The 27,153-nt window shown below is 32.3% G+C and overlaps 2 protein-coding genes across 2 annotated transcripts; one reads left to right on the top strand and one right to left on the bottom strand.

Moving 5' to 3' along the window:
* The first annotated feature begins 988 nt into the window (after positions 1-988).
* LOC115989256 (eukaryotic translation initiation factor 4E-1) lies at positions 989-3,963 on the top strand. The gene is made up of 5 exons (XM_031112926.1): positions 989-1,455; positions 2,386-2,551; positions 2,637-2,762; positions 3,455-3,520; positions 3,643-3,963. The coding sequence occupies exons 1-5, from the start codon at positions 1,133-1,135 to the stop codon at positions 3,691-3,693; spliced, it is 732 nt and encodes a 243-aa protein (XP_030968786.1). The 5' UTR covers positions 989-1,132; the 3' UTR covers positions 3,694-3,963.
* Positions 3,964-4,153: 190 nt separating this feature from the next.
* Positions 4,154-10,796, bottom strand: LOC115989255 (transcription factor GTE12). Its single transcript, XM_031112925.1, has 14 exons — positions 10,665-10,796; positions 8,437-9,336; positions 8,070-8,127; positions 7,825-7,968; positions 7,681-7,745; positions 7,475-7,538; positions 7,256-7,396; positions 7,112-7,176; positions 6,957-7,008; positions 6,776-6,859; positions 6,560-6,681; positions 6,345-6,411; positions 4,680-4,801; positions 4,154-4,584 (listed from the first exon to the last, which is right to left on the bottom strand). Exons 2-14 carry the CDS (start codon positions 9,190-9,192, stop codon positions 4,381-4,383), a joined length of 1,944 nt encoding a protein of 647 aa, XP_030968785.1. The 5' UTR covers positions 9,193-9,336; positions 10,665-10,796; the 3' UTR covers positions 4,154-4,380.
* Positions 10,797-27,153: the final 16,357 nt, after the last annotated feature.

Here is a 27,153-nt window from a genome sequence, read left to right as displayed (position 1 = left end):
CCCACAAGAGATTTATAAGATGAATTAAAACAAAAACCACGCATCAGATAAGAAAAGTGAAAGACAAAAACGATACTAGCACAGGTCCTCAGTTGTAAGTGTTAAAATAGATCAGATTGGAGGAGAAGTGGAGCCACCAATAGAAGGGATTTAAGAGTAGTGACCAGTGGAGAGAGAAACGGTAGGAATAGCCACATGGGTAAAATTTTGGGATTTTTAATTTGTGTTTATTTGTTATTGTTTTGTGAGAAATATTTTTAGACTGGATTTGTATTTTATCCGATTGAATTTTGGTTTGTTTAGAGGTTAATGATGTTATTTTTGGGACAATTGACTTTGTTTAAACTAAAGAATTTTCTTCATGTTCTTGGATCAAAAGGATGTAGCAAATTTTTTAGTGTTTCTTCTTGAACCCATTTTTTTTTTTTTTCCCAACTACTACATTTTTTCCAAAATTTTGGAGTCACCCTTCTACTTGAGGGCCTTAGGCAGTGGTCTAATTAACCTAGTGAAAAAGTTGCCTGTTTAGTGTTTACTCAACTCAAACGAACACGAATATCAATTCCATAAATGCAGAGAGAGTACTTATACTTGCCATTCAAAACAAACATAAATTTTTTTTATTAATTTCCACATGATCATGACCAAGTACAGCCTCAAAATATAGGAGAAAATAACTGCCTACTCAGAAGCAAATCAGGGTCAGAATCATGGCCCAAAATGATTCAGAAACTCAAAAAAGGAAGCCCACTAATTATAAAAATGGCCCAGAATGAGTTTACATTGGGTCGAGAAATTAAGTATCAATCATCAACTATCACATTTTTACAAACACAATCTCTCTGAAAGTTACAAAGCAAGCCCAATACTCATAAAATGGTCCTGGATTGAACCCAAAAAATCAAAAATCAAAAACCAACACAACCCCAACCCCAACCCCAACCCAACCCATTTACTGTCTATAACTAACTAGTAACTAGTACTATATAGCATATACATAACACAACCCACACGTCTCTTATTCTCTCTACCTGTGAATTCCGAGAAACCCAACACCAAGAACAAAGAAACCAAAACCCACAAAACAAACAGCGAGAGAAACCGGAAGACAAACGAGTTCTGAGAGACGAAAATGGTGGCAGACGAGACTGTGAAGCCCGGAACCTTGGAGGAACAGAGCAACACCAACGCTGCTCCAAACCCAAACCCAAACCCAAACCCAAACCCAAACCTGAGAGCTGTGGAGGAAGAAGAAGAGGATGAGCTTGAAGAGGGAGAGATCGCTGGGGGAGAAGATGAGTCCAAGGGATCTTCAGCTACGACAGCTGTGACTCACCCTCTTGAGCATTCTTGGACTTTCTGGTTCGATAACCCATCTGCCAAGTCCAAGCAAGCCGCTTGGGGTAGCTCCATGAGACCCATCTACACCTTCTCTACAGTCGAGGAGTTCTGGAGGTTTTGCTTTCTTTCTTTTGCTTTTTTCTATCTGGGTTTTTGTTTGTCTGCTCAGAAAATCATAAAGTTTGGATCTTTATGTTTATTGAATAAGGGGAAAGAAAGAAAGAAAAAAGTGTGATTTTGCTTAGAATTGTTTTTTTTATTATATAATTTTGTTGGCTTTTGATGTGTTTGATGGGAATAAATTAGCTGAAGATTTGTGGATCTTGAATTTATACTATGATCTTGAATTCTTGATTGATAATCTGTTGTGCGTTGAAAAAAGAAAGTGAAAATTGGCTCAATGGAGTGAAATGCTTTACATGTGACACGTTTTGGTGGAACATTTTTCTTGGTTAAATACATATAGCTTTCTCTTAGGAGAAATTGGAGCATTCTTGATTCTTTCATGTGAACAAACAGGTTCTTGCCTCTTGGGTTTTGCTAAATGTGTAAGTGAATTGGTTGTATTTTCTGTAGATTATTGTTTGGATCTTGCATTCAAACTCTGATTTTAACTTGTTCAACCTTGTATTTATCTATCTCGTACTTAAAATTTATGATTTTGAGAAAATTCTCTTTTACTCATTTTATGGGAAAACCAATATAAATACCAAGTGAATCATGTAAACCCCTCTGACCCTTTTTTTTTCCTTTTGGTTTTGGAATGAGGATTCCATTTTTCTGCATATGTATAAAACATAAACTGGCTGAGAGAATAATAGAGAATACCTCATTAATTTTAACTTTTGAAAAATTTCAAGCATAGGCATAGTTTGTAAAAACTTCTTATCAAGGAATGTGTGTGCTTATATCCTTATTGATGCAGTGATTGCTGATCACTCTTTCTCCTTTTTGTATGTTATACCTCTTGTCTTTCTACTGGTGTCTTCATCATATCCAGGCAAATGACTGACAAATTTGCCTCAAAATTTATTTTGTATACAGCGTTTACAACAATATTCATCATCCTGGCAAGTTGGCTGTGGGAGCAGACTTTTATTGTTTTAAGGATAAAATAGAGCCAAAATGGGAGGACCCTGTTTGTGCTAATGGAGGGAAGTGGACTCTAAGCTTTTCTAGAGGGAAATCTGATACCTGTTGGCTATATACAGTATGTTTTCAGACCATCCTAGTGATTTAAACTCTGTATCAACCCTTTTATGTGGTATCTAATTATCTGAATGTGCTGGTATTAGTTGCTAGCAATGATTGGAGAACAATTTGATCATGGAGATGAAATTTGTGGAGCAGTTGTCAATGTCAGAGCTAGGCAGGAAAAAATATCTCTATGGACGAAGAATGCTACAAATGAGGCTGCACAGGTAACTGGTTATTAAGCAAAAAAACATGAATTTTCATTGTATTGCATGCATTATTTGTTCACATTTACTCTTTTGGACCCACCAGATGACTTCTTAACTTATTCTACTTCATATGGATGCTGAATTATAAATGCAACTTTGGTTCTGTATATATGAGTATAAACATAGATCCTTTGTTTATATTTTACTATGTCTATTCCTTTATTTCTCCCCCTTTTAGTCCTCTACTTGGATGGCAAGAAGGTAGAGGAAGAGAAAGAAATGTTATATGTGCAAGTTTGGAATAGTTGTCTTATGAATCCAAGTACTCAGTAAGTTTGATACTAAATGGAGCAGTTGAGTGAGCCCATAGGATCACCTGGCTTTCTCCTTGTTCTTTTTAGGGAAAATTACACTTTTCCACCACCCTAAACTTTCATCCCGAACAATTCCATGATTCTATAAGTAAGAGGAAAGAATAAGCTGCCATTTCGGTAAATACTTGACCTGCCATTTTTTCATCATTTGAAATGTTGGGATAATATCAATATTATTCTGCTAGTACATTATTAGGAATTGACTTAGTGCTTCCTAAGTCAATCTAAGATGTTATTTGATATTATCCAGCGTGGTTGAAACGCCATTTGCTTTTTCAATGATTGTCTTGATTCTGATTAAACGTGCATGGTTCATGTCAATTTTTTTTGCTGCAGGTAAGTATTGGGAAACAGTGGAAGGAGTTCCTTGATTACAATGACAACATAGGATTTATATTTCATGTAAGAATTTTTTTTTTTTTTTTTTTTTTCAAAGAATGAACTAAATTGATTTTCCATATTTGTTTGGCTCATTGTCATAGTTTTTGTGCAACATAAGTAAATTTTTGGTTCTGATCTTTCAGGATGATGCAAAGAAACTTGACAGAGCTGCTAAGAATCGCTACAACGCATGATCTGCTTAGTGTGTGTTTAAGTGTTTTTAGGATGATGCGTAGAGGATACAAGATGTTTTCTGGAATAAGAACGAAAGCTCTACCCAGAGCAACAACTATTGGCACTTCAAAAGGCTTATTCTAGGATTCTAGACTCAGTTGTGGCTATCTCAGGCTCTTCTGCTTTTTGCTAAAGAATTTACAGTGCAAAATTTTACTTTTTTAATGATCTTTATATGATGTTCAATGACAATTAGTTTAGTGTCTCAAAAAAAAAAATCGTTGCTTTTCTCTGCCTCATTCATTTTTGGTCTCACAATGCCATAATCTTTTTTTCTTTTTTTTGGTTGCAAATACGCCGTTATATGTAGCTCCAAATAACGACGCTCATCCAATTATAAGTTTTGTCAAAGTTCTCTTCACCACACACCAACCATATCTGCTATAACCTGAACTTTAATAGAGCAATATTTTGTCTAAATTAAATAGAAACATGAGAGATCCAATTATAAAAATGAAATGTTTAAAACTGCAACTTATATACTTTGTAAACACTAACTTTCTATTAGTTCCCTATCAGGGTATCACCCCCTAAAAAAATAGTCATTTACAACCAATGCCCCTTTTCCATCCACTATGATGATATAAACAAGCAGAGCTGGAAAAAAGAACTATATACAATTGTTGAATAGAAAGAGGAGTCGGATGTCACGAAAAAATTTCCCCTTCCTCCCCATCAAAATCAAGTTCCTCTTCATCATCATCGTCGTCTTTGATAAATAACCCTAACTGTTCTAATTGGGTTCGAGTGAAAGATCCATGGAGCAGACGAGATGATACTGAACAGCCAAATAACATCTCAAGTTCTTTTTGGATCACCATATTCTCCTCAAAATCAACAGTTTTTACCATCTGCAGGGAGAGAAACATCAGAAAGAAGTCCCAGATAATCAAGAAAATCAAAGTCTATATGTTAAAATTGTAGAAAATAATTAAGACAAATAAACCTTCTGCAAGGCAACTCGAGCAGCTTCCCTTTCTCTCTCCCGCTGCTGCTTACACTCAGCCTCTTCCTTCCTTCGTAAGGCAGCTTCAGCTTCTCTAATTTGGGCTTCAATCCTAGCCGTCTCTGCAAGTAAAAATCCATAATCAGAGATATAGTCCTATTTGCAAGCCCCGACATAATTTGTCACTTCAATAAGCCCCTTTACACCATCCACACCAAATTACATAAAATCAATCATTCGGATAAAGAAACAGTGGCATGCTAAGAAAAATAGCTCTGTAATCACTACCAAGTAGCCAAGAATACAAGCAAATTGAATAAAGACCAAACCAATTTTTTCATGCACATTAATCTCCAATATCCAGCGTATGGACATTAAATATTTTGCTTATTATTCATAGTAGTAATGCTCAGATACTGTCAATGTCTTTGTATTCTACAAGATAAAACACCCACATCCAGCCTACTCCAAAGACGGACAACCAATTCTCAGACAGACCCCAAACTGCTTCTATGCGTTCGTTTGACTACTAAAGCAAATCCAACCCTTTCCTCCACTTACCTTTTTCAGATACAGCCTGTAGTATCAAAGTCAGATCTTTTCTTTTTGTTTTTGTTTTTGTTATTCCACCAACACACACCCCCAATTCTACCTCCCTAACCAAACAGCAATGTTACCGTGGTGGTACCACAAAAAGCCCACATATATCCAGTGACTAGTTGTGCTATATGATGAGCAGTGACTGTAATTTGATTCGGTAGTGACTTCAGTTTATACACAAACTGCAAAGCCTGAGGTGACACCTACTCTTAGCTATAAGAAACTTTAAGAACATGTAAAAATGCATAGACCAAAGAGAACCATGAAAATCTTTAAAATACATAAGCTGAGAAATTGCTGGAGAGCACAAGTATAAATCCAATAATGCAATATAACATAATATGAAAAACCTAGGGATATAATACAAACAACCACATCATTGTTCTAACCTGAACTTCAAAGAAATATTGCATCCTTCATAATATATAAAATACACTAGCATGTGCATTACTCAGTCAACATACTGCCCTCAGAACTATAAGGTTAAACTCCTCATGATCCTTAAAAACAGATATACCATAGTACACTTGATTTTTTGTTCATAAGGCTAGCATGATATACTTAAAACTACGAATCTGGAATGAAGTCCACTCTAGCTATAAGAAACTTCAAGAAAACGTCAAAATGAATAAAGCACAGAGAAGAGAACCACAACAAATCTATCAATGTCCAAAAAAGCTAAAAAATTTCTAGACTGCACACCTATAAATCCAATCATGCAATGATAATATAATAAGACAAGCTAGGGATTTATACAATTTTTTTTATTGGAAAGTTGCACACCCAACCCAAGGGGTTTTGAGCCCGTGACCTCATCCTCAATCTAATCTTAGTGGGAGAAAGAAGCTCCATTTGAGCCAGAACTCATGAACTAGGGATATACAACAACACTGCAAAGATTGCAAACTTGTTTTATACAAACAACCATATCAACATTGCAGAGTGTGTATTACACAGTCAAAGTAATGCCCTCAGAACTGAGGTCAAAGCTCCTCATGATCCTCACAAAACTATAGTGCATTTGAATCTTTACACATAATGCAAGTATTAAATTGCAAAATTCACCTTCACGCTGTCTCCTTTCCAATCTTTGCTTTTCTTGCTGCATCTTCAAAGGATCAGCTTTGTCACCCTAATCATAAACCAAAAAAAAAAAAAATTAGCATTTATAAGTGAGTCTGGAAACATAGAGCACCATAGGATATCAAATCACATGATGAGATTGTACTAATTTAGGCATCTGAATTTTTTTTACAAATAAAACATATAGTATATCTTACATGGTCAAGAAGTGTCTTATGTTGGGCTTTCAGAATAGTTTCTGCAAAGCGGCTCTTCAACAGTGCTGCACGGAGAGCCTTCTTTGGTGACAGCTGTACAGCAAAATCTGGAGCACTCCATCCTATAACAAACAAACAGGGAAGAAGCAAAGTTACTGGCTGTTAATGTGCCAAGTCAAATGGCAACAAGTAATACTTTATTCAGGCATTACTGACCTCCTTGGGAAGCAGCATCTATGGCGGGAGCTGTGAGCTGAGAACTAAGGCATGTATTTTCATCATCCAAAGCACTTACAGCCCCTTCACATCATCACCAATAGCGTGCCAATACTCAGATTATTGAAAAATAACAGGTCAAATATGACATATTAATAGTCAGATGAAAAAAGTCGCTCACCATCAGAATCTGGATCTGACTTACTAATTTGGGATACCGACATGCTTTTTGACTGAAAATCCAAAATTTGATAGAGAGTTTTAATTCAACCCATGGCCAAAAACTCTCAACTCCCAAACATATTCATGACAACATCAAAATAATGTCAAACGTACCTGTCTGGAGGTATCAACACCACATAAACGATGATCTCTGTCCAATGATCTTTGGACAGATAAATCTGAACGAATATAAAACATCTATCAGACAATTGAGTACTGGATACCCAAAAGAGGCAGCAAAACAACAGATCAACTAACCATTTGAGGATGTGTGGGTTGAATCACAAGAATTGCATTGGCATGTAATGCTGCCACATCTACCACATTTGCGAGTGATTGGGCTCAATGAAGGTTTTGCATTAACAGAACCACAAGAATGTCTGCTACCATTGTCAATGCCTATAAGACACATTGCAATTAGCTTCTATAAAGAGCCGTAAAAGCAGAATGTCCACTCTGGCACTTCATAGTTCATACCTTTGTGAATTTCTTTTCCTGAAAACTTCTGTGTGCACTTCTGGGTTGTCTTGGCAAGCTGTGCCTGCAAACAGAACAAACACAACTCAGACACAACTGAAAACAACTATCCTGATCGAGTGGAATATTACACAACACACACACACACATGAAGAAAGAATAAGAAAATATAATCATGACATCAATGAAAATAATGTCAAACATACCTGTCTTGAAGCATCAGCACCACATAAACGATGATCTCTGTCCAATGATCTTTGGACAGATAAATCTGGACCAAAAATGAACATCTATCGGCCAACTGAGTACAGGATAACTAAAGGAAGCAGCAAAAGGAAAGATCAACTAACCACTTGAGGATGCATGGGTTGAATTACACGAAATGCTGCATTGGCATGTAGTGCTGCCACATCTACCACATTTGCGTGCAATCGGGCTCAATGGAGACTTGGCATTGACAGAACCATAAGAATGTCTGCTACCGTTGTCAGTGCCTATAAGACAAATTGCCAATTAGCTCCTATAAAGAGCCACAAAGCAGAAATACACTCTGCAAAAATTAATAATGCAGAAAGTACACTCCAGCAGTTCATACCTTTGACAAATTCTTTTCCAGACAACTTCTGCGTGCACTTCTGGGCCGTCTTGGCGAGCTGTGACAATTAACAGAACAAACACAACTCAGGAAAAACAGAAAACATCTACTGTGATTAAGGGGAATACAAACACATGAAAAGGGAATAAGAAAAAGTGGCAACCTTTTTTTTTATTTTTTGATAGGTAAAAAAAAAAAACATTAGGTTGCCACTTTAAGTTTACAATCCACCTTAAGTTACATAAGTTAGTTTAAGTCCGGAAAACCCAAATGCCTAAACAGCAAATAAAGATTTGTAGCTTGTTCATTGTTACTACACAAATAGAATTAAACACCAGATCATGAATAACTTTAACATATTACTTACTTCAACATCTCTTCCATCACAGCTCCTTCTGACCTTTTCAGTGGATGACATGGAGCTCTTAAACAATGAATTATTTTGCAAAGGAGGTGTATTATGAATGTTTTGTCCTGTATCCTTAGTCTCCTTCGTTCTTCCACTTGAAAATTTTCCTTGTCCTACCTTTGAGCTTTCACGATTCCACTTTTCCTCCAAAGGTTTCCATCTTGACTCAAAAAACCTTTCTAATTCAACCGCCATCTTATGGACTACATTATCAGGAGGATTATAAAGCATCGCATTAGAAAAGGTCAGTCTAACATCAGCTGCAAACTCTCCAGCACCAAAATAGATATTTTTCTCCAGTTTGGATTTTATTGTTCCCAGATCCATGGGTTTGGATATAATCGAGAAATAATCTGGAATATTTAATTCCACAGGATCAACTGGTTTCTTAAAAGGCCAATTAGCTGGATGAGTCATCAGCTTTTTCAGAATGGTGGAACACTGCAAACTCACACCACGATCCATCCTTTGCCGCTTCTCCCTTGGACACTCTATCAAGTCAGAGGGTCCACGCTTATTGGACCCTGGCATAGAAGACTTTGCCTTAGAATCCAACTTCTTTCCACTGCAAATTACAGTAGTTTCATTCCATTCACCAAGTGAGAGATGCTGCCCCAGCTCAAATGATTGCCTCCCAGTAGTTCCTTCTATTCTTTTGGAGGAGAATTTAACTTTAAGCTCTTTGTTTGGCACTATGGTTTCAAATGCAATCATATTGAGTGACACAAGAATCGAACAAGGCCACTGTCAAGAATTCACAATTCTCAGGTGTTGACCTCAATACACTGTAACTAAGCACAGCCGTGCCTAACAAAGGAAAGTCATGCTTGACTATGGAAAAAGGCAAGGAAACGATTCCTGCAAAAGATTTTGCAGTAGATAAGCACCAGAAGAGATTATTTACATGACACTAGTATAAATTCAAAGTTAGCATGATATTTAATAAGGGAATATGATTTTTTTTCTATAAGTAGAAAGAGATTAGTTAATTTTGATAGCATAATTAATTCAATGAATGCACAAGAAAATGGTGTTCAATCTCTAATTATCATTAATGACTTATCTCCTAATGACAGTAATCAATGGCTCGCTAATCTAAGACATATAATACAGTGGCTTCCGTCTGAATCATTTTAAGAGAGCAAAATCGTTCTCAGAATATGCGCTTTAAAATAAAGAAACGCTATAAGTCAATAACAATGCACATGCATGTCTAGTGAAACTCTTAACTCAAAATTGTTCAAATCTCATACTTTATAGCACACACAACACACTTAATCGGAAGACCATCTTGCCACTAAAATCTACCTCAAAATGCAGTTCCTCCAACCATAATAATGGGACAGAGTGTCAGGCTATGGACTCAAGAACATGACAGTGTGTGTAACTTAACAATAAAAATAAAATTTTTATTAAAAAAAAAAAATCAATATCCAATTAGCAAATAAGAATGAATTGTAATACTAAATTAAAATACCCAAAACTTGTTCAAGACAATTATGTTGTTTCACCAAGAACATGAAATGTGAGTATAAAGCAAAATACCCAAAACTTATCATATTTAATTGATCACTTGGGTCTTAGCTGTGATGTATTACTAGTATTGATCCTGTGTACTTGGGGCATTATTTCTTCTAATAGAACTTTTTATTTATTAAAAAAAAAATACCCAAAACTAATTCTAAACCAGGAGTACATTAATGATAAACTCATACATAAGCAAACAAAACATAATTAGAAAGCCCAGATAACCTAGAATAACAGAATTAGGGTTTCGATCTAAAAATACCCAATTGAATCAGAAACACGAAAAATTGAAACAGATAATTCAACTACAGCAACGAACTTACTTAGATTTTTACTACAAAAAAAAATCCCTTTGATTTTGATATGAAATTTAGTATAAGAAAGACAAAGATGGAAATTCAAATACTAACACTTCCTGTAATTTCAAAATTCACAAAAAAGAAAATTCCAAAACAATCGAAAAATCTAACCCAATAAAACTCGCGCAAGCATTGTTTCTTCAATAACCCTAAAAATTCAAAATACCCATGTAGTTTTTTCTCCTAATTGTTTCATATAGCGTCTCGGAAACCAAAACAGCCCCAAAAAAATTTTCAAAAAACAAACACATATGAAACATGTAATACAAACAAATTTAGGGTTTCGAAAATTAAACTTACCGGAACTAAATCGGGCACCGAGGAAATCTCCTCCTCCGATCAATTGCTAGAACGAAGAGGAAGAGAGAGAGAGAGAGAGAGAGAGAGAGAGAGAATAGCGTAGCAAAACTCAAATAGAGAGAGAGAAAGAGGGTTTAGGAGTGTGTGTGTTTTTTTTTTTGTGCTGAGAGAAAAAGAGTGAAATGTGAGGCCTAAGGGTTTTTCCTTTTTTTATATTTATATGTATATATATATATATATTTCTATTTCTATTTTTATTTTTATTTAACTTTTTAAAATAACTTTTTAAAACAGAGGATAACTTTTAGCTTTTAAGGACTTTAGTATTAATTAACTATGAGACGTGTGGATTGGTTTATATTTGGAATATAATTTTTTTTTTTTTTTTACTTTTGCTTTTTGGTATAATGGTATTTACCTTTTTTTATATTGTCGAAAATAACCCTGTAAAATTGTTATATTTTTGTACAACTTGTTACCACTTTAAATTGTTTTTTTTTTTTTCTCAAAAAAAAAAATTGTTATATTTTTTTATTAAAAAATTTATTGACAGGTACATAGTACATGTGAAGTGGTATTTTTTTTTTTATAATGAGATTGACCATTTATTATTCACTTTTCTATACTTTGGGAACTCAATTATCAAATTAAGAATGATTTAATGATGTAAAGATCACTTTAAAAAAAATACCTAAAGATAAATTTAAAAAATTAACTCAGCTTTCATAAAATTTAGAATACAAACGTTATATAACAATAACTACTAGTACTAACAACTTTAAAAAAAAATCATATTTTTCATTAAAAAAAATAGCCTCAAGTGACTAATAGATTAGGTTCATAAAAAATAAAAAAATAAAAAAAAAGTGACTAATAGATTATTTATTTTCTTTTTGTATTTTTTTTAAATATTAGAAAGATAAATATAAAAGGTGTATTTTTTTTAAGGGAAGAATTTTGTTATGCTTCATTTTGTTCTAAATTTTTTTATTCTTTTTTTTTTTTTTTGAGAATCAGTTTATGATTATTATTATTATTATTATTATTATTATTGATGGGAAGTTTATGATTATTTATTGTAATTGTTTCAATAATGCCCATCTTGGTAACTTACTTTTTTTTTTTTTTTCCTAATCAGCTTCACTTCATAACTTTAAGGTTGATTTTAAGAATTACCGTGAGGTGGTTGATGATATAATTGGACTTTCTCTTATATTGAAAGAGATGAGAGGAAACCAATATCCAAATTGTGTTGTATTAATTAGTTGCAAAAAATTGTGTTGTATTAATTAATCATTGGAAGATTTGTATGGTGGTGATTGTACATCTAATTACCTCTTTACCCCTTCCTTTTATTACATTTTCCCCAATGTTTTTACCGTTTTACTTTTTTTAAGGTTATTTTTGGAGGAGAGGAGAGGGGCATGTTGGGTTTGGCAAATTGGAAGGGTTATTTCCTTTGCTGAATTTTTTTTTTTTTTTTTAAGGTGAAATTTAATTGGGAAAAGTAAATCCAGGTGGTTTGATCATTGTCTATTAATGATTGCTAAAAATCAGCACGATCTTGTGAAAATTTTGAAGGTAAATTTCTGTGAATAAATGAATTGGAAATTTTGATGTAAAATCAAAATAGGTATGTTGGTAACGTATCACACACATATTCCATTTTTTATATGATATTCAAAATATATATATATACATATATCATATCATATCATATATCATATATTTCATATATTATTATTATTATTATTATTATATAATAAAAGTTGGGTTTAGATGTCGTATTGTGCCAAGTGGCTTTTACTAAATTGAAGAAATTTTTTTAGATTTTTAGATTTTAAAAAGAAAACATTTAAAACCAACTAATATTAGATTAACATTATATTTTTTGTTCATGTCAACTTCTAATTACAAAGTCCAACAAAAACTAATTAGATAAACCTAATCTGAATCAAATATCACTCCCAAAACTAATTAGATAAAATATGAATACAAAAACTTCTAATTAAAATGAATTACAAGGACAAAAAAAAACTAATTATATGAAGACTAAGACACATAAAACATAAAAAATAAAAATATAAACACAGAAAGGAGAAGATGAATTTTATCACAATTGAAATCTTATCCGCATCAAATACCACTTCTGAATATTAAGGGCCCTTGGGCCCAGAAGTTCATTATTTATCCATATCTTGGGTCTGTGGCCCAAGCCGAGAACAAGGATCTGCCCGAGGAGGAGAAGTCTTCGTCAGAGGAGATTGCGTTGATAAATAAAAGGTGGGTTTTGGTCATAATAGTTCCAAAGAGTGTGCCGAGGATGAAAACTTCCTCGGCCAAACTTGACCGAGGTCTTGGAAGATGGTTTGACAGCAAGGATGACAACCCCGAAAATTCAATTAAGGCGGACAAGCATTGCAAAGATATAAAATAAGGAAGAGCCCCAAATATCTGGGGAGAAAGCTGCTACCTCCGCATTAAATGCACTGCAACTAACTCCCTGACCGCATTAATATAGAAGTGATACCTGAACAGTGTATTTCAGCCTTACAGCTACTACATAAGGACTTATGGGAAGTGCTGATGGGACAAGTATCAACCCGAACCATCTAGCATATAAGTGGAAGGTGGAGATGAAAAGGAGGGAGGGTATAAAAGAAGAAGGAGAAAACAATATTAGGGGATCGAAAAAAGACAGGAAGAAAAAGAGAGAAACAATATAGCATTCTAGAATAAAACTTGTAATCAGACTTGTGAGTAATATAAAAGAACAGACCTCCTTGAACTTTGCCAAGGACGACATTTTCAACACAATCTTTTTTTTTTTTCTTTTCATTCTCTTATCATCTGAATCTTTCCCAGCGTTCATTTGATTAACTAAAACTCAATTTTTCAACCCACACTCTAAAAATTCATTGTTTTTGGGTTTTTGGGTTTTTTGGGCCTGAGCCCATTAACATAGTAGGCTGGGAACTCAAATCTGGTCCTTACAATTAATATTTTACTATTATATATTGACTTCTTTAATTTTTAAACTAAGTCTTTCTCTTGGTTTATAAATATATATATATATATATATATATCAAATAAAATAAAATAAAAACCTCTCCCTCTCCTATAAGCCGTTTGACATGGAAGACATCACTATTACCACTGGCAAGTATTTTTTTACACTTTACATGTACTTAATTTGTCTTTCAAAACCAAAATCCATTATGAGTTTACGACTATCAAGATCTGTAGATTCAGCCAACAAAAAGCAAAGAAACATTATCTTTGCAAATAAACGTCATGGTTGTGCCAAGTGGCTTCACCAAATTAAAGAAATTTTTTTAGATTTTTAGATTTTAAAAAGAAAACATTTAAAACCAACTAATATTAGATTAACATTAGATTTTTTGTTCATGTCAACTTCTAATTACAAAGACCAACAAAAACTAATTAGATAAACCTAATCCAAATCAAATATCACTCCCAAAACTAATTAGATAAAATAGGAATATAGAAACTTCTAATTAAAATGAATTACAAGGACCAAAAAAACTAATTATAAGAAGACGAAGAGGCATAAAACATAAAAAATAAAAAGGAAAAAACAAAAAGGAAAAGATGAATTTGATCACAATTGAAATCTTATTCGCATCAAATACCACTTCAAAATATTAATATTTTACTATTATTATATATTGACGCCTTTAATTTTCAAACTAATTCTCTCTCTCGGTTAAAAAAATAAAATAAAATCTTTCTCTCCCTCTCTTAGAAGCAGTTTGACATGGAAGACCCCACTATCACCACTGACAAGTATTTTTTTACACTTTACATGTACTTGATTTGTCTTTCAAAATGAAAATCCATAATAAGTTTACAACTATCAAGATCTGTAGATTCAACCAACAAAAAGCAAAGAAACACTGTTCTTGCAAATAGATCATATATGCAATGAACAATTGAAGGTAACCAATATAATCATACATGTATTTTACATAGTAAATTTGTATCAAATTACAAATTTATTTGCTTCAATTGTGTAAATTTATTTTATAATACATTTGTTTCAATAAACTAATCTTGAATTATGAATACTTCAATAAACCGGGATGCTAATGTTGTATACTATATAATAAAAATTGGGCTTAGACGCCATGATTGCGCTAAGTGGCTTCACCAAATTGAAGAAATTTTTTTAGATTTTTAGATTTTAAAAAGAAAACATTTAAAACCAACTAATATTAGATTAACATTAAATTTTTTGTTCATGTCAACTTCTAATTACAAAGACCAACAAAAACTAATTAAATAAACCCAATATGAATCAAATATCACTCCCAAAACTAATTAGATAAAACAGGAATACAAAATTTTCTAATTAAAATGAATTACAAGGACCAAAAAAAAACTAATTATATGAAGACTAAGACACATAAAACATAAAAATAAATTTAAAAAAAAAAAGGTTAAGATGAATTTGATCACAATTGAAATCTTATCCACATCAAATACCACTTCCAAATATTAAAATTTTACTATTATATATTGACTCCTTTAATTTTCAAACTAAGTCTCTCTCTCTCTCTCGGTTAAAATAATAATAATAATAATAATAATCTTTCTCTACCTCTCCTAAAAGCCGTTTGACATGGAAGACATCACTACCGCCACTGGCAATTATTTTTTTACACTTTACATGTACTTGATTTGTCTTTGAAAACGAAAATCCATTATGAGTTTACGACTATCAAGATCTGTAGATTTAGCCAACAAAAAGAAAGAAACACTATTCTTGCAAATAGATCATATAAGCAATGAACAAATGAAGGAAATCAATATAGTCATACGTTTATTTTACATAGTAAATTTGTATTGAATTACAAATTTATTTGCTTCAATTGTGTACATTTATTTTATAATAAATTTGTTTCAATAAACTAATCTTGAATTATGAATACTTCAATAAACTAGGATGCTAATGTTGTTGCAAATTTGCAAAGACATGATATATATAATAGGAAAAATCCAAAACTGACCCTCTAACTTTCATCTTTTTTTTTTTTTTTCAATCCTCTAACTTTCAATTTTGCCATTTCAGTTCTCTAACTTTCAATTTTTGTCAATACAGGATTCCGTTAGTGCTCAGTTAGGGACTGCCGTTAACACTGCTAAAACGACACCGTTTTGCCTTTTAAGAAAACATTTAAGGGGAACGACGCTTCCCCTAAAATCAAAACAAAGAACACGACACCCAAACCCTAACCAAGAAAATCTACAAGGAAATCTTGTGAAGGCTGCAAGAAAATTTGCACCCACAACTGGTGGAGTGAAGAAGCCCCATCGTTATCGTCCCGGAACTGTTGCTCTTCAGTAATTATTTTTTGGAAAAATTCTAACTTTTGTAATTTGGTCGTTTATTTTCTTTCGAAGCCCTAATTTTCTTCTCGATTTTAAACCGTGAAATCCGCAAGTACCAGAAGAGTACCGAGCTTTTGATCTGCAAGTTGCCCTTCCAGCGTCTTGTTCTTGAAATTGCACAAGACTTCAAGGTTTGTTTATATCCCTCCCCTTTGTTGGCTGTCAAGAAAATTGATCTTATATATTTCTCTAGTTCTTTTTGTGTAGATTTTTTTTCTTATATAAAATTCTCTTTGTTTTCAAACAGATTTGAGGTTCCAGAGCCATGCTGTTCTCGCTCTTCAAGAGGTCGAGGAGGGGTGTCGTGTCGTGTCGTGTTCTTTGTTTTGATTTCAGGGGAAGGGGAACAACGTCCTTAAATTTTTTTTTTTTTTTTTTTTACAGATTTTTCTTATTTTATTTTAATTCCGAAATATATATATATATATATATATATTTATATCTAAAGGCAAAACGGCATCGTTTTAGCAATGTTAACGGCAGCTCCTAACTAAGTTCTAATGGAATCCTGCATTGAAAAAAATTGAAAGTTAGAGGATTGAAATGATAAAACTAAAAGTTAGAAAACTGAAATAAAATAAAAAACTGAAAGTAAAAGGGTCAGTTTTGGATTTTTACCTATATAATATGAACCAACAAAAGAAAAACTCTATTCAAGAAATTGATCTCCAACCAAGTCTTTTTCTTTTTTCTCTAAAAACTATTGTTATTATCATCTTTTTCTTTTTTTCTCTAAAAACTATTTTTATTATCAGTACAATGGCTTCAATAGTTGCCATGCTTAAATTTCTTCCTTATGGGTTAAATGGTTGAACAATTTTTAAATAAGAAACAAGAGAAGCAAGGTTAAGACGAAGATCCATTATGAATGAACAACAAGAAGGACCTACAAATTCAGCCACCAAGAGGCAAAAAAACACAATTTAAGATCAAATATTCGTGCAAAAGATCATATAAACAATAAACATATGGTCATATATTTATTACATAATAATTTTTACTTTCAACTACAAACTCATCTACTTCAATTGCACACATTTATTTCATAATAAATTTAGTCGTGTATTTTTCATATCATTTTTCTTTGCAAGTACTTTTTAACTTTTTTTTAAAAAAATTTTACTTTTCATAATTGTATCTTTATTTATTTACTCTATGACAATTCCTATAAAAACATCTCCAATAGATTAGCTAAATCTATTTTTTTGAGAACAAACCCCAAAAATCAACTCCAACAAATTCTCCAAATGCAAAACTTTTTCAAAATTTTTTTGAAGTTGCTACAGTGCTTCTCGAGATATAGAAAACACTGTAGCAACTCCAAATGAATTTTTCTACTTAAAAAAATCATACAACTCAATAAAAAACAATTCTTTCTCTCTCCTCTCACAACGGCTACAAACACAACAATCCTTTCTCTTAAACATCTCTAAACTCAAGCATAATCAAAATACAAACTCAAAAACACAATCTTAAAATTAATCAAATCAAAACAATAAAAGCAAAAAAAAAAAAAAAAAAAAAAAGACTAAGAGTTAGCAACAGTGGAGCAAGCAAGATTCTGTGCCTGCCTGTGTCCTTCGATCAACGATGGAGCAAGCAAGATATCTCTTGCTTGTTCTTTCTCTGTTTTTTTTTATCACATAGAGCTAGAGAATGTTCTAGAATCAAGTAGAAAAAGAGAGAGCTACAAAAAGAAAGAGAGAGAGATGGAGAAAGTGATCTGGAATCAAGTAGAAAAAGAAAAAGAAGGGAGCTAGAGTGGGTATACATGTGTGGTGGAGAAAAAACAAGAGAAAAAGAAAAAGAAACGTATGGATGAAATTGAAAGAAAAATAATATAAAGAATAAGAAATGACAATTAAGAAATGCTACCATAATATTTTCACAATAAATTTTAAGTAATATATTGTTATTAGCTAATATTGGTGAGTAAAAAAATAATTTTAGAAGTGGGTTTAAATTAGAACTAGTAACAACTTTCCACATAAGATTTTGTCGTGATTCTTGTGAAAATATTGCGAAAAATGTTGTGAATATAACACTTCTCATTGAAAAATATAGTTGTTGGGAATGAACATATGAAGAATAAATGATGATTAAAAAAAGAATAAAGAATGAATGAAAAAATAATATTTAAATGAGATGGAGAAAAAGATAGAGAATCTATTGGAAAGTGTATTTGAAAAAATAATTAGGTAAAAATTAAATGTCACTGTTCACTGTCCAAACAATACAAAAATTTAGATAAGCTGTTGGAAATGCTCTAATCCTACTAGCATATGTAAATTTTAAAAGATAAAATTTTGTAAACTAAATCATTATCTTTTGAAAAAAGAATGATTTTAATCGTTTGCACTATTTCATTATGTTTGCTTATGCAAAAATCTATCAATTATGCCTATCTTTATCTAAAAATAAGGTTATCAACAATTTTGTTTTTCATATTTATCTTCAAGTATATTTACAACTTGAGATTAGATCATAGGGAATAATTTGATGAGATTTTATATTAGAATTTAACTTGAAACTTTAAACAATACTTTAAGGATGTCTACAGTGAAAGCTACAAGTTCTCTTTTCCTCTCCAAGGTTATTTAACTCAATCATTTCTTTTTCTTTTTCTTTTTATTGTACACATATATTTGATAGGAACTTTTTTTTTTCTATTTCATAATACACATTGTAAGGACCGGAATTGAGTTCCAAGCCCAAGGTATGAATGGACTTAGGCCCAAGAAACCCAAAACAATGAATTTATAGAGAATGGGTTAGAAAAACTGGACTTTAGTTAACTAAACAACAAATTAGGTAGGCTTGATGACAAAGGAGTGAAAATGTACAAGTTTAAACTGAAGGAAGAATGTCCTTGGCAATGTCCGAGGAGATTGATTCTTATATAATGTTCTTAAGTATGGTTACAAGTCTAGTTCTAGATTGCTACAATGTTTCTTTCTTGATTTTTCCGATCCTCTTCTCCATGGTGGGTCTCTTCCATAGTATAGTTCCCTTCAAACGATCCTGACCTTCCATTTGTTGATCATCCAAGCTTCTACTTGAGTATCCGTCCCATCGGACACCCCCTCAGGTCATTCTATGTGTTGGGACAGCCAATCTAGCCATGTTCAGGGGTCTTCTCCACATTAATACAGCCAGAAAGTTAGCTGCAGAGCCTTTAATGTGGTGGTAACAGCTTTTTCCTTAGATATTTTAGGACTTCCCCCTGTCTTATGTTTCTGTAATGCCCATCCATACTGACAGAATTTCCAAGAATGTTCCCTTGAACGACAGACCACCTTTGCTGACCTCGGCCTTGATTAGTCGAGGATGCACTCATCCTCGGACAACCCTTCTGGGCCGTTATGACCACAAATGACTTCTTCATTCACTAAAATAAACTCCTTTGACAATGTCCACTCCTGCTCGGACAACCCCTTGTCCTCAAATTGGGTCGCCAGCCCAATACCTGTATGGATGATGAGCTCCGGGCCCAATATCCCTATACACATATATATCGATAGGATGAAATTCGGTGCCTCCTCCCTCGCTTTCAAAGAAAAAAAATCAATTCTCATGTAAGTCTCTCTACTTTTATTTTTTAATGTTTAGTAATTTTTATTTTTTAATGTTTAATAATTTAGGTTTGTCTTAATTCTTAACTATTAAATTGAGATTACCACTTAAGGGTCTGTTTGAATGTCGCTTATTGCTAAAAATTGAAAATTAAAAATACTGTAACAAAATAATTTTTAAATGCATGAATAGTACCGTGAGACCGAGTTTTAAATTTTTTTTTGTTGAACAAAGTACTTGCAGATCCCGTGAACAGTGCATGGGACCCACTGAAAAACGCACAATACAATTAAAAACATTTTTCAGCTCTATCCAAACATTCACTAAATAAGCTTTCAAATATTTTATTTTATCTTTTTTAATTATTGAATTCAAGATTTTTTTTTTCATTTAAATATGCGGTGGTGATTACTTGAGTTTTAAAGCTTAATATATTATTTTGCAAACTCCCTTTCTATTTTTTTTTTAGCCATCTCTTTTTATATTAGTTATATAGTTAATTTTCAACTTATATGTGATTTAAAAAAAAAAAAAAAACTTAATCTTACACATGCATTCATTATATAACTTAAAATAAAAGATTATTTCTCTTTACTTTATTAATTATCTATTTAATTATAATTAATTTTAAAAATATTTTCTTATTTTCTTTAGTTTACCCATGATTCTTGATTAAGTCGTACATCGCATAGATATAATACTAGTATATATATATATATATATATATACACACACACGTAAACTTTCGTTCGTATACGTGACATTATCTAATAAAGTGACAGTACTGTATCCCAAAAAAAAAAAAAAAAAATAGTGATAGTAATCTCCTTTTTAAGCAACTAGTTAAGCTCATTAAAATTTGATAAAGTTATAGATTGTTGGCTCTTTATAGGAACTAATGTTGCATTGTCTCCCAATAGTGTTTATGTCATCTATTCTCTAATCTTCTATTAATTAATGAAAAGGAAAAAAAAAAAAAAAAACATGAGTTGACCTTAACAAATCAGAATCTTATACTGTGGGGCCCAAGAAATTGTGGCACTGGCCCGTTTTTACATTGGGGCCCAAGGCCCGAGCCGAGGAGGGGTATAGCCGAGGACGTGTAATAAAAGTTCAAGTAGTCCGAGACATAACCGAGGACAATTTTGTCCTCGGTATATCCGAGGTCCCCCTGAAAGAAAGGACAAGAGCAGTATAGGAACAGTTTTGGGAAAAGCCTAAAATATCTATGTTGATAGGAAAATGGACACTGGATAGTATAACGACCAAAGACAAAGGGAAAGCTGCCATTACTGTCATTGAATACTCTACACCTGACAGAGCCATGCTTTTCAGCTTTTACAACCACCTCCAACCACTTTGGGTATGGACTGATGGGACAAGTATCAGTCCTGGAAAGCCGAACCTACACGTGGACGTAGGATAAGGGATACAGGCTAATATAAAAGGAAAAGCAAGCAATCCGAAAAAAGGAGCTGGGAAAAAAGGCCAAGAATCAGGGCCTCCCAGACCGCCTGAAGGAGAAGGACTCCTCGAGCGAACACGGCCTAATTCTGTATAAACATCACGACTAACCACTGTCCGGTGACCAAGGCCTAGTCTTTCAAACCCACGCTCTACAAATGATATTGTTTGGGCCTTTTTACGTGCGAACCCAGTATCATTTTGGGTCGTTACAAATTGAGTCCCTACATATACTATTTCGGAGAGGATTTTAAAACAATTTTTTAAGATTATCTTTTTTCTAGAAAATAAGAATATCAATCTATTTGTAAATAAAAAAATAGGCCATGTCATCTTGTTATTAACTAACTTTTTTTTTTTTTTTTTTTTTTTTTTTGAGAATGAACTAACTTTTATTTAGTTGTTTCATTAGAATTCTGAAATTTCAGAAATAGGAACCTGTCCATTTCATTCGGAATGTAGAGAGTCTATTTCAGAATTGAGATGTAAAGAGTATCACGTCATTTAAAATTTTAAATAAAATGATATACCTTTAATTTTGTAATATTTAATCTCAAACATAAAATTGATTGATCTTAAATAAAGATTATCATTTTTCAAAATTTTATGGAAAACCCAGAAACCAAGATTTGAAAAACCAGCCCTATTTTAGAAAATGTCATTCCAAGCACTTTAGTGACAATATTAGACAACTTTGGAGGTTAAAGTTGCACTTAAAAACGAGGGAGTTGTTTATAAATTAAAAAATTAAATAAATAAAAAATGAGGGAGTTCGAGCTGTGTTGGGAACTAGGAAGTTAAGCGAAGATTTTGTGAAAGAGGTGGAGATATATTAGATTTAAGAAAATTGTGGGTGAACAATGGACTGATCGAATACCAAAAATAACATTAATTTCAATGATAGAGCCTGAAATTTATCTTTGAGGAGCCAAATTAAAATGTGGCGTATTTGTTTTTGCAATGTATTGTGTTATATGTAGTAGTATAAAAGAAAAATAAACATTATATGTAGTACTATAAAAGAATTAAAAAAAAACATAATTAAATATGCAAATGAAGTACCTTATAAGCCAATAGATGTATAACAAAAAGTGTCTACCAAATTTAATAAATTTGTACTAAAATTAAGAAAAATATTAGATCATTTTTACATATCTCTAATTATTATCATTAATATATTACTATGGGGTCACAATTTGCAGTCCAAGCCCAAAAAGTATGGAGTCTTGGCCCAATGAGCCCAATAAAATAAATTTGTAGAGAATGGGTCAAATAACTAGGTCTTAATGAGTTGAACAACAACTAGTATTGAATTGCATGACAATCAAACACAAATAAAGAATGCTGATATCAATGGATTTTCAGTCCGAGGAGGTCAGACCTGTATTTAATTATCACTCTTGGATATCAGAATGATTTAGATTGCTATGATATTTTCTCTCTCTATTTTCCGATCCCCTTCTCATGGAGGGTCTCTCACATTATATAGCTCCTTTTGGGTCATCTTGATTCTACACTTGTTGATCATCTGAGTCCCTACTTGAGTGCCCGTCCCATCAGACATCCCTTTTAGCCTTCTGTGAGTTGTGGTAGCCAAGGCAGCATTGTTCAGAAGTCTTCTCCACATAAATATGGTCAGAAAAGTAGTTACAATGCATTTAATGCGGTAGTAGAAGTTTTTCCTTAGATATTTTTGAGTTTCCTTCTTTCTCGTATGTTCATGAGGCACATTCCTATCGCTGGAGCCTTTTGGAGGGTCACTCTAATTGCTAGAGTACACACTTGGGCTACATTCGTCGTATCCGAGGAGGGATTCCTCCTTGAATCATTTTCCATTCATTCCCTATTTATGAGACTTTAACTGGGAATCCCTAACAATTATTTACTCCTCCTCGGACTTGTCAATGTCCCGGATAAAGCCCAAAACCCAATATATGATCTTGGACCCTGACCCCTACAATTACGTAGGTTAAAATTAAATGAATAAATTACCAAAAAAAAAAAAAAATTGAATCTCCTTTATTAAATCTGTAGTCTATATTTTCTCCAAAAAAAAAAAAAAAAAAAAATGCAGTCTATGTTCTTTTAAAGAAATAAAATATGAGTTAAGATTCTCAACAACAATTTCCCTTTCAACATAAACAACCAAATTATATTCAAAAAACTTGTCCTTAAAGATTTTTAGGATTTTCTTGGAAAATTGACATTTCATCAGTAAAATTCAAAGGTGTATTGCTTTCTATAATAATATTTTTTTTGTCTTTTAAAAAATATATCAATAATTTCTCAACTTGAACTTACCTAATTGTTAGAAGTTCAATTACAATACGGATTAATAATAAATCATTCTATCTCTTGCAAGTATCAATTAGATTTAAGAAATCATTAATTTAGCTTAATATGTTGAAATAAATAAATTATTTTGGATGAAATCAAATATAAATGAGAATATATAATTATATTTTTGCATTAAACTAAAGGAAATCAATTATAAAAAAATAAACTAGCGATAATGAAAATCAAGGAGATTTACATATTTTTACTAGGAGTTAATATTAGAGAGTGGTACTTGTATGTATAAGTTAGATTTGAGCTTATATAGAGAAATAAAATAAGTTATCTAATAGTATATCTACATGAGAAAACTCGAAAAAATGCAAGTTTTGACATGACACTCAAACAAGAAAAAGAAAGCGATGATATGACATGAAAAATATGCACATTTAAACAAAAAGAAGAAACTGATTGCTAAAGAAACACTAGATGTACGTGAAAAACCCTAAAGAAGGGATAAAAAACCACGGTTCGAGCAAGAAGGTAACATTCTTGCTCGGCTCTGCTTGTATTATGTGTGAAAAGATCAGTTTACAATCAGGTTGCCTTTCTTTCCTACGAACTCTTCACTATCATCTCCAAAAAATATCTAATTGGGTTCTTACCCTAATAGCATAGCTACATGTCCCTTTTATACTCTAAGGAATATGGTTGAGTAGAAGGACAGGTGTCAAGTCATCATTTTCTATTTTGGACCTTCTCACAACTATGATATTATCTGCTGACTAGGGGATAAGAACTAGGCCAAGGTGGCACTAGGACCTGTAGGTAGATAGCTTTGCCACTGCTTGGGAGATAAGTCTTGGACATTGAGAGGGACATCAAGAGTACTGTGATTGGTACACATGTCCCTAAGGTGACTCATTGTGCACTCAACTAATAATGAGTGTCCTTATAGCCTCTGACCTTAGAAAGTCATTATCTTCCCTTTTGTGAGTGCTTGAGTATCATGTCAGGTGTAAATCTTACTTCTTTCCCAAGGCAGTCATGTCTTTAGCACGGACCAAGATAAGATCCCTTAGCCAACACTTTCTCTCCCCTTGCTTATAGCCATTTCACGTGTAAGGTCGAGATTCAACCACTAATGCATTCCCCCAATGCCTTAGTGGTGTTATGTGCAATGTTGTCTAATGAAAAATGTACAACAAGATTACACCATTGATCACAATTACCTTAAAAAGAATGAAGCGTAATAGAAAGATGAACTATCACATTTTAGACTCCTAGGAATAGTGCAAAAGAAAAAGATTGAATTTTTTTTTAAATAAAAAACTTTTTAGTTGAGTTACAATAGAACCATATCACTTTAGTTTTATTTTATTTTATTTTAAGATTAAAAAAGTTTGATTTTAATATGTTTTTTTTGGAAGTGTTTTAGGAATGATGGAAAATTGGCAATGAAAAAATTTAGAGATTACCATATTATTTTTTTGGTATGAAAGAAAATAGAATGGAAGAAAAATAGGGTGTGGGAACTTTTTCCCCATGCCCACAATTTTTTTCTCTCCAAAAGGGAAAGCAAAAATTGATGGGAGACAAAATGTCTGTTCTTATTACCATAAAAATTATTTTTAGAACTATCTTCTTTTATAATAGGAATATGATAGTAATGCCCACCAAAATATCAATTCTTCCATTTTATTTTCCTTTTTTATAAAACAAAGAAAGGTACATTCATTTTTTATTTTCAACTTTTTCATCTTTAATAACAAACACAAACGAAGGTAAACAAAAATATTTTCTTTCCTCATACTTTTCTATTGTCCATTTATATTGCATCCTTCCATTTTCCTATCATTCTTACTAAACAGAACTTAAATGTCAAACTCCTATCACAAAATCTATCACGACCCATTGCATATTGTGGCGATGAGAAGAAAAAGGGATTGCTACACTCCACGTGAGATTAGTCCCTTAAAAGTAAAACACAAGTTCCCACTATGAGCAAGCTATGAGTTGCATTATGATTGATTAATTGGAACTAATGTGTTTGGTTATGAGAAACTGATGAAAAGTAAAGAAATTAGTTTTTCTCTTTGTACTTGCAAAATAACAGAGGAAATGGAAATGATTTTTTTTTTTTTCCATCAATTATATTTTAATTTCTCTCTATTAGCATGCATGTGGCAATATATATATATATATATATATATATATTAAATGGCTAATATGGCACCCTCACATAGTGATAGATCATCATATCAATTTATGAATATTTGATTATTGTTGTAAAATTGATACTTTCACAGTTCTTTCATCTTGTAAATACAAGGAGATAAATTATATAAGCCTTGTTGTGAGAGGATTGGACATTAAAAGTACAAAGTTTAACTACATGTAAATACAAGGAGATAAATTATATAAGCCTTTTTGTGAGAGGATTGGACATTAAAAGTACAAAGTTTAACTACAAAATTGGTTATACCGTTAGACTTCAACTTTACTCAATATCTTTTTATGGGGATGAATTTTGACAAATCTACCATTAGATCACATCTTCTTCTTATATTCCCCATACTTGCAAAATTTCTAAAAAATTAAATATCAATAGGTATGTCATCAATAAATTGTTTAAATTGTAAATTTTTGTAATTTAAAATTATGCATAAAATATAAGCTTATAGATCATATAGTTAATAATATCCAATTAACACAAAATTTGACATATATATTAAAATCGTAAAGAACATGCAATTCAACGGTTAGATTTCAAAAATATGTAATAATGCTTATTTTATTGAGGAAGGTTGTAGCCTTAAGTTACAAACAATTTTGTAGCTAAATTTTGTCCATAACCTTACTCAATAAAATAAACATTACTACATATTTTTGAAATCTAACCGTTAAATTACATGTTTTTTACCCTCTTATTGCATGTGTCAAATTTTGTGTCAATTATAGGGGCAGCTCTACATTGTAGTCAGGATTTAAATGAACCCCCTGACCCAATTTATATATATATATGTATATATATATAATATTTTTATTAAAAATTGTTTTGAACCCCTGACAATACAAATTTGCACCCCTTCACCTTCAAACCTGGCCCTTGTTATTTAAAGCCTAGCTTAAACTCTGGAAAAAAAAAAAAAAAAAAAGTCCAATAGAAAATTTCGGTCTTTAATTTCAGAAATACAAAGCCCATAAATAAAATTTTGAAAAATCATAAAAATAAGGCCAAATAAAACCTAGTAATTGCCATTGCGTAGCCTCAAAAACTCCCACTATCCTTCTTCACTCTCAAAACCTAAAGGAAAAAGGTTGTCTATGCTTCACACACAAAATCTGCCACTGCTTAGCCCCATGATCTGCCGCCGTTGCCACTTAATTGCCGCTTGATATGCCGCCTAGATCTGGTTTTGACAATCTATGTTCTTAATCGCTGCCTCCATATCTCTCTCTCTCACTGTGAGTGTGTTTTTGCTTTGTCTTTATCTCTATTCATGTGTCTTCTTCGAAGCTCCACCTCTTACTCACATGTTTGATGTCTTGTCGTATGGTGTATATGGGTTATAGTGTTTTGTATTTTTTAATTGAGTTTTGAGCCATATACATGTCTGATTGTGTAGTCACTATTACTATAGTTTCTATGAATCTATGTGTAGTCATAATTGAGTTTGTTTTTTGCACTTTGACTGTTTGACTGAATTTGTGACTTATGAGTAGTTGTTAGCTATGTGGGTGGGTTAATACATTAACACTAAAG

Source organism: Quercus lobata, chromosome 5 (assembly GCF_001633185.2).
Source record: "Quercus lobata isolate SW786 chromosome 5, ValleyOak3.0 Primary Assembly, whole genome shotgun sequence".
NCBI classification, from domain to species: Eukaryota; Viridiplantae; Streptophyta; class Magnoliopsida; order Fagales; family Fagaceae; genus Quercus; species Quercus lobata.
Note: the sequence above shows the minus strand (reverse complement) of the source record. Positions and strands in the feature narration are given on the sequence as shown.

What these genes read in the sequence shown, in the direction of transcription:
- LOC115989255 (XM_031112925.1), bottom strand. Translation starts at nt 9,192, where the DNA reads ATGATTGCATTTGAAACCATAGTGCCAAACAAAGAGCTTAAAGTTAAA. An exon ending in TGGAAAAGAATTTGTCAAAG is followed by an intron (nt 7,969 to 8,069) that starts GTATGAACTGCT and finishes TTTGTCTTATAG; the next exon opens with GCACTGACAACGGTAGCAGA. An exon ending in CTCGAGTTGCCTTGCAGAAG is followed by an intron (nt 4,585 to 4,679) that starts GTTTATTTGTCT and finishes CTCTCCCTGCAG; the next exon opens with ATGGTAAAAACTGTTGATTT.
- LOC115989256 (XM_031112926.1), top strand. Translation starts at nt 1,133, where the DNA reads ATGGTGGCAGACGAGACTGTGAAGCCCGGAACCTTGGAGGAACAGAGC. An exon ending in ACAGTCGAGGAGTTCTGGAG is followed by an intron (nt 1,456 to 2,385) that starts GTTTTGCTTTCT and finishes TTTTGTATACAG; the next exon opens with CGTTTACAACAATATTCATC. An exon ending in ATACCTGTTGGCTATATACA is followed by an intron (nt 2,552 to 2,636) that starts GTATGTTTTCAG and finishes TGCTGGTATTAG; the next exon opens with TTGCTAGCAATGATTGGAGA.